Source organism: Pseudophryne corroboree, chromosome 1 (genome assembly GCF_028390025.1).
Source record: "Pseudophryne corroboree isolate aPseCor3 chromosome 1, aPseCor3.hap2, whole genome shotgun sequence".
In the NCBI taxonomy this organism is placed as follows: Eukaryota; Metazoa; Chordata; class Amphibia; order Anura; family Myobatrachidae; genus Pseudophryne; species Pseudophryne corroboree.
Window position 1 is genome coordinate 566193677 of NC_086444.1, and position 13506 is coordinate 566207182.

The window sequence follows — 13506 nt, forward strand, 5'->3', positions numbered from 1 at the left end:
GAAAAAAACTATAACTAATGTTAGCATATTAAAACTTACGAAGGCTCTTCAGATACAGCCGTTGCCTCTTCTAACTCCTGTGCTTGTTTATACCATGGCAGCTTGGCTTCCACAGGCAGCTTTTCTGTTGGATAAAAAAGAAAATAGTGCGATTTAGGCACTCCAAATCACATCCTATAAAAGTTCTAGCCCTGGAAAACAGTCTCACTCCTTAAAATAGAAACACAATGACTACAGTAAAGCAAAAAAAAAGTTTGCCATTTTTTTAGGCTCCTGTTACGTATGTCATGGTCAGACAATGGCTGCTATCCCAATCAATGGACATAAATGACTTAGAAATGGCTATTATAACTCCATTTCCTGAAAACCCCCAATTATGTGTCCATTGTACATTGTTTAGCAACCACAGTTTTGACATGATGGCAGTTTAGGAGGTAGTAGGAAATTGATGAATACTTTATGCAGAGATGCAATAATCACAGATGATTACTGCATAAAGTGCTCTATAAAGAAGCACACATATACACTAATCGCAACCAGATCAGCAGCAAAAGACTATAACAAGATGTGATATTTTTATAACTACGCACATTATTAGTTCCAAAGCTGGAACCTTAAACAGAACACGGTAATTTTTAATATGCAGTACAGCAGGAACGCATAAATGATGGCAAACAGTGATTGTATTACAGCTGGCCAAGTTGTTGAAAAGGTAATATAATTTCCTCTGCTTCAAACAGCACGTACAGTTTAATACAGGGAATCTCCTGTCCTCGCAAACACATGTTAAAGAGATAAGCTACCTGAAAGCAAGAACTGGCCATGTTGAGGTATAAGAGAAAAGCTATAAAAATAACTGGGCCCAAAAGTTATGAAGAAGCTTTACAGAAGTAATATAAGACACAAGATGGTGTCTGTGAAGATAATCAAGATGTTGCTTAAAACATTACAGAAAGGAAGTGAAGTGAAGTTGAGCTGTTCAGATGAAACCCGGGCCTGAAAATATTTAACAGAAGCCACTTGGTATTCCACTAAGGCCCAAAACCTGTCTTATCAGCTCATCGACCGAGCTGCACTTAAAGAATGAAGAACATATTTTGTTTAGATATTACTGATGAAAAGCAGGACACAAAATGTCAAACACACTGCAGTATTCCCCAATTAATTTCATCTTTTTTTCTCAATTAGGCAAAAATATTTCTTAGATTTTTCCTCCCAAGGTAGTGATATCAATGCAAGGAATTTGTTAGCTAACAAGGTTGACTGATCCTGATCCAATGCTTTGGGAAAATGTTGTTTCCACCATTTCCTGACATATGGCTATGGGTTTTATTGTTCTTGTTGTCGTTCTCCTTGTCATATGTATGTTGTTATAAACTGCAACCACACTGGACTTGAGTGGGAACAGCTAAATTTAAAGGTATGTAAATTGTTTTCAATCAACATTTGTAACATAAGGTGAAGAAAAATAAAATACATAGAATAGATATGGGTGTTGGCAGATACTTGAGGACTGTCAGGTCCTTAGACTTGCTCCTCTCAGGGTAAGAGGCTGCTTTATGTTTCCACTAATTTTATTTTTCTATTACGCTCTATTACCCTTATTTATCAATGAGTGATAAATTTCACTGTGAGTGATACATTGCACCAGCCAATCAGCTCTTAACTTCCATGTCACAGGCTGTGTTTGAAAAATTACAGTTAGGAGCTGATTGGCTTGTGCAATTATTCACTCACAGTGAAATTTATCACTCATTGATAAATAAGGGCATATGTTTTGAAGTTATAAAAAAAGAAGCCCATCCAAGTCCTCCTGATAGTGTTGCCCTTCTTTTTATCTAATACTGTTATTGCAACAACAAAACTCCAATAAATATAACCAATATAAACAAAAAAGAGTGTAGGCAATCCCATCTTACTTCTGTGATAAAGTTCTGCAACGTCCAAAACTATTCTGTGTCCCTTGATAAAGAATAAGAAGGGATACAGCTGTTTTGGACCTTGAAAAGTGTTTTTTATTTCATACGTTAGTTGGGAGTGCCTACACTTCTATGGTTATTTATGTTTGAGAGCTTCTGGCCAAAAGATATTCAATGAGACATTAATTGTTAGTAACTAACGAAAATCAGTTTAGGTATAGTACTTATTGTGACAATAACAATAATTACTACCCCCACTATTTACTCATTTGGTGTTAACTTTGACTATAATTGTATAATTGGGTCTTACACCATGTTTCATTTTACAGACCCTACAATATATAAATAATTTACAATATTATTCTAAACTGTATTTACTCAAACTCCATGAACCATGGGAGCATCTAATCACACTATTCATAATACTATTCACAACTTACCCCTAAATATCCCTATTATGTGTATTCTCAGTAATCTGCATCTCTTAAATGAGAACAATGCAAACATTGTGCTTCAGGTCACAGCTAGGGCTGCCACCGCTCCCTGATTTCCTGGATTCTCCAGGATTTGGTGGCAACCCTCCAGGAGGTTTTTCCCGTCACCCGGATTCCTGGATTCTCCAGGAATAAGGGGACCCTGGGAGCACCAGTAGTGCTCCTTGGCAGCCGAGGAACTCAGTGAACTACAGTGACTGTCTCGCGAGATGATGACATCAAATCTCGTGAGACTGTGTTCAGCCCAGACTGAGACGAAGCTGCAAGGACGCTGCTATCTGCAGCTCTTCCTCAGTGTTTCCCTGGGCTGCGCCTGCGGACTGCAGACTAAGCCGAAGCTGCCGTGATGCTGCCATCGGCAGCTCTTCTTCAGCATTTACCCGGGCTGCGCCTGCGGACCACAGACTGAGCCGAAGCTGACATGACGCTGCCATCGGCAGCTCTTCCTCAACGTTTCCCCGGGCTGCGGTGGTGAAGTAACGCCAGCCCGGCTCATGTGAGAAGAGCAACGAGAGCTGACAGGCATATCACACATATATTTATAATATAATGAGCATGCATGAAACAAATAGAGGCTCAAGTTATATACAGATATATGTATATTTTTTAATTACTAACAGACACCTTTTAGTAGTGCATTTGTTTGTTTAACCTGGTGAAGCTCGATATTGTTTTAGGGTGTGCAACACTTACACTTCCATGGTTCTTCCCTCTTTCACACAATCTAGTTTTAAGGCACCAAATGCCTGTAATTTATCCAAGTGGCGACTACTATATTCCTATTTATATAGATACACTGTTTCATTTAGATTGTTTGTACATAAAATATTTTATAAATATGGTACATCATTTAATCTACATGAACACTGCTTGGTGCAGCGTGGGAAGGGGGGGGGGTGCGCCCGGGGGGTTGGGATTGGGGGGGGGGGGGGTGGATCTCCAGGAATCTATGATCCATGAGGTGGCAACCCTAGTCACAGCTGATTGGACAGTTGGACACAAAATACAAGATCTGTGATGCTTTGTAGCTGTTTAACGTACAAATCAATTTTTCACCGTGTAGACCTTTGTAGCTTTTTATGTAGCATAAAATAATTCATCGCTAAGTATAAATATAAATAAATAAGTCTTTGGGGTATATTTACTAAGGTGTGAGTTTTTTTTAGAAGTGGAGATGTTGCCCATAGCAACCAATCAGATTCTAGCTATCTTTTAGAAGCAGTTAGATAAATGTTAAGTATAATCTGATTGGTTGTTATGGGCAACATCTCCACTTCTAAAGAACTTACACCTTAGTAAATTTACCCCTTCTTCTGCGAAATGACAAGCCTACTTCAACAATGTTCCTAGATGATGCAAAAGGGCATACTAAGGATTTATCTGTACACCTCAAAATGAATTTGCTTTTGTGTAGTCCATGTTTTAGTGGACTTGCCAAAAAACAACTTTGTCATTTGGTATACTTCTATTGTGCTCAAAATAAACAACGAACGGAAAGATTCTGTAGAATATAACCGAATGAATGTCTCACCCACCCACACTAATGTAAAACTGGTGACCCATAAAAGAGGTGTGGATTCATTGTGCATTAACCAAAAACAACTGTTTCTAACAGAATGAGAATGACTGGAGTTATGTAAGCAGATCAGATTCTAGATCTCCATTACGAATAATGTGGAAAATTCCAGTTCCCAGGATATTTTCCTGTTGTGTTTTAGGCTGATAATACAATTAGGCATTCACCCCGGTAGAAATGTATAAACATAGGCAAAAATGTAATACCTTAATGGCAATCCACATAAATATTGCCTTTAAACCATCTCTAATTTAATTTTCAAGCATAGCACATGAGAGACATACCTGTATTTGATTCTTAACCACACTGTAATTAGTGAAGGCTTGTTTTTCTATTTAAATTAAATCAATGGTTATTTACTAACTAAAGAGGAGGTCTCCATCCACTGGGTATCAGCTATCTGCCAATAAATTAACATTTTTATTTATTTATTTTTTTCTTCCAGTACAGAACAATTTAGTATAAAGTGTTATTCTACGGATAGTCTGATTCAGTATATTGTATAGTGCTTAATGTATTTATCAACTTATATTAAACTAGTAGTATTTTGGATTCATCATTTGCCAGGTCGTTAGCTATTGTTTATGTTGCTGTCGGGTTTATTTTCCTTCCCCCACCTTCCCATATCTCCCTCGCAAGTCTCTCGGAGGCCCAGCTGGTGCTGCTCCAAGTCTGGAGAACCTGACTCTCAATGTCCCCAATGTACGGGCTGCTGATACACTATTGTGTATAATATCTATTGTGGGCAGAGGTACATATATTGTGTATGGTGTCCTGGCAGCAGGGGGAGTGTAAAGGTGTGTACACGTGGTGCGATTTTTCTAACGATTTTGACTATGTAGTGAAAATCGTAAGAAAATGTAGTGCATATCACACTGTTTGTATAGTCCTTGCGATGCCGATGCGGGGAAAAATAGACTGTGCAGGCAGCCCAACATTGACTATATCGGTGGTGCCAGGCTCTGGCCACATCGACTAGTCAATGTCGGGCTGTACAGCACATCGCACTGTGTGTACACGCCATTAATGTCAAGTCACCAACTTTGCCTGTGCAAGATGGACATCATTAATGCATACATAATAGATGAATACAATGCGAGAGAGGGGTTGTTTCTATATAAATTTACATAAACAAATTTGTTGTTACTGTACTTCATCATTATTTGAGATGAGAGAAAGAGAAAATAAATAAAGGTCATCACATCCAATATTTTGGGTGATCAAGGAAAAATATAATTTCCCTATGAATAACAAACAGCGAAACAAAATCAGCTTACCTTTCATCTTGTAGCAAGGTATGTGTACTGTACATTCCTCCTTAATGTGAGGTTTTGTTTTAGGACTACAGCCGCCTGTATGTATACCTCTGTGATCAATGCAGAGAACTACTCGGTACCTCAGCCCATGGCCACAAGTAACAGTGCACTGGAAAACAGATGGATAAGGAATTACCTAAATTTCAGTTTTAAACTTACACTTATAGTGGGCAATTCATATAGCAGAGAAATGGGCAGAAGAAGAAATGGACAGCCACCACCATTGCACATTTATACTCACAGCTTGTAGTGACTACATATCTCGGAGAACTGTATCACACCCCAGAGTGGTCTGTCTGTCTATCTGTCTGTCTGTCTGTCTATCTATCTATCATTAGGCTCAACATGACCACCCATCAGAAACAGCACTGCACCCTTGGGTTGTATAAAACACAAATTGTGTTACTCCTTGTTCCCTTTTGTACATACATATTCAATTTCTTACTTTCACTTTTGTTTTGAGAAATGTTATTTACTATATAAAATAAGTTATATTATAAATCTTGCTTTCCACAGTGGCGACTTTGACGCCACAATTCTCCAGCATCAATGTAATGGTAACCTGTATTCTCTGCTGTTACGGGGTATCTGTCTTCTTCAATTCTCAGCCTACGGATTACTGCTTGCCTTGATTCCCCTCACATAAGAAAAGTAGTATACTCTAATTCTGAAATACTCTGTCCCACCTGTGGGAAAGCCCAGCTGAAATTGGGATTTTGGGAGGTATGCTAACCCTCTTCAGGAAAAGGCATGCACAGACAGGCCGGAGATGAAGGAAAAAGGGATCTGGCTCTAGGCAAACACATATTGAACTCACATACTGAAAGATCATTATAGTTTAAGCAACTCACCGGAGACCATTCCTGAGCCAACCATTTAGGACAATCAAAAATATTGCAAGGATGGACTAAGGGCATCTTTGGAGTGTACATACATTTCCATTCCTCCACAGTGCTAATCTGTCCCTGCATGTCCTCCTCCACACAGGACACAGTCCGGCTTTGAATCCCTCCACCACAAGATGAGGAGCAAGCCGTCCAGGGAGTATTTTCCCATCTAAGCAAGAAACAGAATAAGAGCCTGCATCAGCAAGAGAATAAGCCAAGTTCTCCAATTATTTCCAAAGAGTGTCACAGGATTTTACACTTTGTCACTGGCACTTTCCATTGTTTATAACATTACCCTATTGTCATACCTGCTGACTTTTCAATGGTCCCATCCGGGAGACTTACAGTCAATCACGTAATTGGTCTACTCTTATGAGAAAACTCCCCAAAACTCATGAGTCTCCCCGACTTTCCGATGAAAAAAGGCATGTATGCCTAATGGGGTTCAGTGTGATTTACCGACGGTCAGGATGCCGGCTGACAGTATACTGGCAAGGGCATCCCGGCCGTCAGTATGCCAGCAGCAGGACAATTGCAAAGAGTCCCCTTGCGGGGCTCGGCGGCTATGGGTCTCGTGGACACCCACGAGTGGGAATAGCCCCTGTGAGTCGGGATTCCGGCTGTCGGTATTGTCAGCAGTCGGGATTCCCAACTGCTGGAAATTAACTGCATCCCGCCTAAGGTACCAGAATACTATCCCTGCTTTTGTTACTTTGTGCAGATCTCAATAGCTACCGATATGATGTGCAAGATGAAATTTAAAACATAAACAGTTACATTGAAAATAATTGTATTATCATGTCCAGTCACCTAAGTATGTGCTACATCTGTAAAGAATGTAATCAAAATGTGATGCTGTATTGGGTATATGTAGTGCCTTATATCGGTATAGATTCTACAAGAACATTTATAATACACTATGAAAAAGAAAGGAAAAAAAGTGACACGTGAACTGAGAAAATCTGTGCTACTGTATATATTTTTAAGCTTGTTTCCAAATGAACAATGGCAAGCATCCGGTTCCAAGGGAGCTGGTTGGGGACTCTCTTTAGATCATTAAGGAAGCCCTGACTTTCGGCCTGTAAGATGAGATGTAAAACTAATATTTTTACACTCATGAGAAGCCAGGCTGGAAGCTTAGGTCATTAAAAATGATTTCAGAAGCAGGAGCAATGTAGGAATCATGTTACTTCAAATACTGCTCCTCACTTCTACTGTGTAACAGCTTCTATTTAACTCTTTCATGATTACTGATGCTTTGAACCATACACGTCATGATTTATAGTCCATGGCAGCAGAGTAGGAGTTATCTCTTACAGTTAGCAAAGGATAAAACTTGACAGAACAATAATTTGCTGTTTTACAAGGTAATCAAATGTAATGACCTAGCCACAGAAGAGGTAAATAAATATGTGGAAACATGTTTTTTATAGACTTACCTTAATCAAAACACTAAAACATAATTAGTAGTATACTTTATTACACTTACACTATGTACAGTGTAAAGGTGTACACACGGTGAGATTCGGGCTATGCCCGATTATCACTATGCGACAGGGGCTAGGTCGGCATCGCAAGCACATACTGACTTCTACCAAGTGAGATCTGCTCAATCAGTGCAATGGACCAGAGATAAACTGCCAGGAAGAAGAGACAGAAAGTCCAGTTCTGTCTTCTATTGGTTATATTATGTATGTATGTATGTATGTTTGTTTGTTTGTTTATTTATTATGTTAATTTTAACCTTTTCATAACCACTTATGTTTATATTAGTTATATATGTTTGGTACAACCTACACCAGAGATTCTCAACCACGGTTCTCAAGGCACACTAACAGCCCAGTTATATTAACCATCTGTGCTCAAGCAAGCAAATCGCTAAAACATAGTGTGTCTTGAGGACTGAGGTTGGGAAACACTGGCCTATATCATTTATAGTGTTATTAATACTGTACTCTATTCCATACACTATCCAGTGTATGAAAAGACCAACATGTACATATATGTCCAGCAGGTCAGTGCTAGTTTCTTTTACCACTCCCCCCCCCTCCCACACTTGCTTTTGGAAACTCTAGTCTAGAAATCCTGCATTTGCCCATGGTGTCTTGTCAAATTAGGTGTCTTGTACCATATGTTGAAATACCAAAGGCTCCTTGCTCCACTAAGACGTAGGGGTCTATTTACTAAGCCTTGGAGATAAAGTCGCTGGAGATAAAGTCCCTGGAGATAAAGTCCCAGCCAATCGGCTCCTAACTACTATGCCACAGGCTGTGTTTGAAAAATGACAGTTAGGAGACGATTGGCGGGTACTTTATCTCCAGCGACTTTATCTCCATCCAAGGCTTAGTAAATAGACCCCTTAGATAATTTCGAATGGTAAACAAAGGTGGTGTAATGGGTGTATATTGAGTATGTGAAATGCTCATGAATCACAGTATCATTTACTAAGATCACCCAATTATAGAAGTCAGAGGTTTCTCTTACCATCCATGTTCAAAAGGCACAATCTTATTTGTATAATGAAATGTATCCGCTTGGTATTTTGGTCTCCCACATGCTTTTCTATCAAGCTTATGTTAACAGTTCATGTGAGCTTTTCTTGTAATAATATTTTTTTACATTCTCCCTATAAAGTGTAATGTGAACATGTGAGTTGCCCGACCTATTGCTGTGCTATGAACAGATTTACTTGCCTCCACTGTTAAAGATTTTAACAAGATAATTCCCATAGGCCTCTTGGTGACTTCCCTAACAGTCCTCTTTTCACACGGATGCACTGTTTTGGAGGATGTTATAGACTAAACTAATTCACATTTGTGCCATATTTTATTATTTTTCTTATAGACTTGACAATAGTGTGGGGTATAGAGAGTGTCTTTATATATATTAATTTCCTGATTAGCGCTTTTCTATAAACTTCTCATGGATTTGCTACAAATGTCCTTTGATCTTCATGAGGACGTTCTTAAGAAATGCACAGATACAATTTAAAATCAATTGAATCCCTTACACAAATGTAACTGCACACAGGTACACATACATTATCAGTGTCGGACTGGAGTATGAAGGGCCCACCGGGGGAATGTAGTGATAGGGGCCCATACTTAGGGGTGTGACCAGCCTACAAAGGGTAAGTGGCCAGCCTCTACATAGGCTTGAAATGCACAATAGCCGTGTGCTGTGTAATGCAACATATCTACCATGTATAAGTGCACAGTCTGGAACCTGATCCCTAGAGGAAGGAGTGGGCACTCAGGCAGTGGGGCCTACCGGTGGTTTCCCTGGTACCCCTGTGGGCCAGTCCGACCCTGTACATTATTATGTGGCCTCTGAAAACAAAAGATTGCACCATGCTTTATTCAGTTGTATTTTAGCAAAAATTACTATAATCAGTAATTTGTTGTTTGTTGCTAGGAGAAAACATTACACTTGTTTTTCATTTGATATTACAGCATATTTTGTGTTGATTAGTAGTAATAATTCCTGAATTACTGCAATTTAAGAAAACAAAATGTGAAGATTGCCATGTGAGGTAAAATCTTTCTATTGCCATTGTGCTTATAAAAATCACAGTTATTTTATATAGCTGACTTACTAGTGTTAGCATATTCCGTTGTGCTTACATTTGTGTTTTTTTAAAAGTACTGCTGTTGCAGAATTTAAACTCACCTGGGAAGGGGGTGATAGAGATCATAGGGCATTATTTGCTTGTAACCATCACTGCAAGATGAAAAACAAACAAAACATCAGCATAGTCATAAACAATATAAATATGAATCCCGATTAACACAATAATCATTTGCAGCTGTGTGACCATGTAGGCTATGCTGTCATTACACAATGCTAAATGTGTTACAAAAAAATAAAAAATAAGATCATCTATACATATAGTATAATAAAACTGTAAGGGGGTCTGTACATAGCAAATTGTTTGGAGAAATATACTTTTAGGGACAGTTCATGAAACATGGAGACAAAAAAAACATCAGCATTTTTGTATGTCTGTTTGTTCGTTTCTGCATCACACAAAAACTACTGGATGAATTTAGATAGTGTTTTCAATACTGTATAGCTTAGTGACCTAGAAAGAAACTGAGGTATGTAAGATCTCGATGTGACATCAGGGAGAGGAGCAATAAAGGAAAAACCAGACGTTTGACACTCGTAGCCTGCAGTGTGCAGGCTCCTCAAGTCCAAAATGACTATATGTATGGAATTTTTGAACTCACGTAGAGCAGCTAGACTTCCAGCGCACAGCAGTGCACCCAATTTATGCAACAGAACTCCACTTAAAAGTGATTGCTCTGCAGAGGAACATAACTGAGGCAGAGATTCTAACGGGATGTGGCACAGGTGAGACTGTGTTTATACCTGGTATACCCCTTATCCCCAACAATTTCCCTTTCAATTCAAGCACCTGCAGTTTCCTGTAAGCGTTTGCTTCACTATGACAATCAACAAGTAACAGAAGCAAACAGTCAGGTCTGCAGGCATAGATCTCAGGACCAGCTGCTTCTCCCATAGGCATGGCTTGCTCACTAGTTAGTAGCCCCAAGCATCTTTTTGTGTTAATCCCTGAAGGAAAAACTGCAAATATTGCTTACAAAGACATTTTGTGATCAATGTGTACAATATAACATATACATAACAATATTAGATGGCACTTTTGGCTTTTTAAGATTAGTGCCACTGAACAATCAGCATCCATGCGAGAGAAGGCGCAGGAAAACACTAGTTGTCATATAAGATTTTTACAGAGCTATTATTATTAATGTTAGTGTAATATAGAGCTCCAATACATTTAACGGGGGCGTTGTGGCGGTGTTCAAGGGGGGACGCAGTCTGGACAATGGAGTCATGTCCGGACCACTTGCAGGGTGGGCCGTGGTGACTGCGTGATACTGTTTAGCGATGCAATTGCATTTTAGCACAGGGGGATGACCTGGCATGTGGAGCAGTCTTGCCCTGTGCTGGGTGACCCCCTTCATGCTGGAGAGAGGAGTTGTAGTTTTGCGAATTCCCGCAAAACTACAACTCATGCTGAATCAGGGCCTATATCTGTCAAAATGACGGAACAACATAATAGTAATGTCAGCGCCGGCGAGCTCCATCTAGTGGCAGCCAGTACACAAAACACTTGAATTCCCCCCATAGAGGTGAGAAGCAGCATTAGCCTTTTATTATATAAGATATTAAAGCTAAGTCGCTTAGTTTTTAGACTGTAAATGAATTCCACATATTGAATTTTTTTTATCAATATACACTACCAGGTCCAAACTATTAGACATAGGGGTATATTCAATGCTTGTCGGATCCTTTCAGACAAGCATTGTCGGTAAGTATCCACCAAAGCAGTATTCAATGACAGCCCACTCTTCCCCAACACCCCTCCCATGCCGCCACCCCAGCCCTGGCCTGCTCTGGTATCCCCCCCCCCCCCGGGTCAGCCTTATGCCTATACCGCCGCCTCTGTCTCCCTCCCGCCAAATCTGTTGGATTTGGCCGCAGAACACATGAATCCGCGGCTAATCCGACAACCTACGTGGTTTCTGACAAGTCGGGAATTCCCGACTTGTCGGAAAAAATGGCCCGGCATTGAACAGGTCGGAACCCCTTCCGACCTAAACCTATCGGAAACTGACGTCTTTCCAACAAGACAGCAGTTTCCGACAGGTATTGAATACACCCCATAGTTGTTCTGTGTCTGGTAACCTCCCCGTTGGCAGCTGTTAATACCTCAGATGTGGGGTGTATAAAGTGTTTTGAACATACCATTTGTAACTGTTTCTAACGGGTGTGCAAAGGACTAACAGCAATACAACTAACAGTTCTTTGCCAACACTTTTTCTGTTTAATTGGCGTGAATTTTTTTACACTATTGACTCTGTGGCTCAACACACCTCATTATTATTACTACATAAAAGCAGCATATCTATAATAGATTTGCTTTTCATAAAAACTAATTGAATAATTAATGCAGTAGCAAAGCAAACATTTTTAAATGCATATATAGTTTTAAAATATATACAGCAATTTAGATGTAATGTATGAACATTGGTTCATAGACAGTAAAGACACAATACTGATACCACAATCTTCCCACACCAATAACTGTTCTTTGCTGTTGCTGTTTAGATCAGGAGTGACCAAACTATTGCCTACAGCGAGCAGGGCCCTCCTACCTCTAGGACTGTTTGTTTTTACCCAGTTTTGTCTTCTAATTGTGTCCAGTTGTAAAGCGCAATGGAATTTACTGCGCTATATAAGAAACTGTTAATAATAATAATAATAATAATAATAATAATAATAGTACTACTACAGTATAGATGTGGTCCACTCCCTGCTAAAATTTGTCCCAGTCCAGATTCCTCCGCACCCCTCTGTCTAGAGTCCAGAAGCAGTGTGTGAAAATTGGCATTGTGGCCCAGAAACTTTGTTGCCTGTCCTGCCCTCTCTGTTGCAACACCTTCAGTCTATGCCAAAGCCTCCTCCTGTGAGTACTCCACAGGTGTGATTCTACTCTAATCATCCAAGGGACAGCCATAGATGGATTAATGGGAGCCAGGCAGAAAGATGCAACAATAGCCAAATTGTTGAACATTGCTGAAGGTAAGTCTTGGTGAGGGGGACTCTATGCTGGTATTTAAGGGCAAGAGGGCACTCTGAGCTTATAAATGGGTTGACTGAGGGATCTCTGAGGCTGGCACATAAAGGGGCATGACTGATGGGTTTTGAGAATGACATTTAAAGGTGCATGACTGAGGGTGCATTGACACTGGCATATAAAGGGGTATGACTGAGTGGGCTCTGAGGCTGGCATATAAAGGGGCATGACTAATCTGATTTAGGGCCATTTTGGGAATCAAACCCATGACCTCAGTGCTGTGAGGCAGTAATGCTAACCATTACACCATCCACACTGCATACGTTCCAAACCTGCCTGTGTGTACCCAGTTTCAAAGAATGAATACAGTACAACAGGTGCTTTAGTCTTGGTCAAATACATGTCAAAACTAAATAAATGTCATATTTGGGTAGTTTAATGAATAAACAAATCATAGATTATAGTTCAGATACAATGAAAAAATATAAAATAAAAAATGTATATAATACATAATTTCAAATTGTAGAATTGTAGCTCAGATCCTTTAATCAGCATATGAACGTAATCTGTTTAGAACGATGCTGCTTGTAATAGCACAGGTAGTGGTTCAGTACTCATTGTACTATAAACCTAATCAAATGAATTGCATGAGCAAAAGGTGGTGACAGGCTAAGAGGAAAGACGGCTGGTAACATCCTGTTATAGCCGCC

At 39.7% G+C, this 13506-nt stretch overlaps 1 protein-coding gene across 3 annotated transcripts in view; it reads right to left on the reverse strand.

Moving 5' to 3' along the window:
- ADAMTSL1 (ADAMTS like 1) overlaps positions 1 to 13506 on the reverse strand; it is a 453675-nt gene that overhangs the window by 168165 nt on the left and 272004 nt on the right. For all 3 annotated transcript variants that reach the window (XM_063914179.1, XM_063914180.1, XM_063914181.1), the window contains exons 10-13: positions 9862 to 9912; positions 6157 to 6361; positions 5267 to 5414; positions 40 to 124 (exon numbers count right to left, since the gene is read on the reverse strand). In XM_063914179.1, the coding sequence (XP_063770249.1) occupies positions 40 to 124; positions 5267 to 5414; positions 6157 to 6361; positions 9862 to 9912 (489 nt within the window). The remainder of the gene's footprint in view (positions 1 to 39; positions 125 to 5266; positions 5415 to 6156; positions 6362 to 9861; positions 9913 to 13506) is intronic.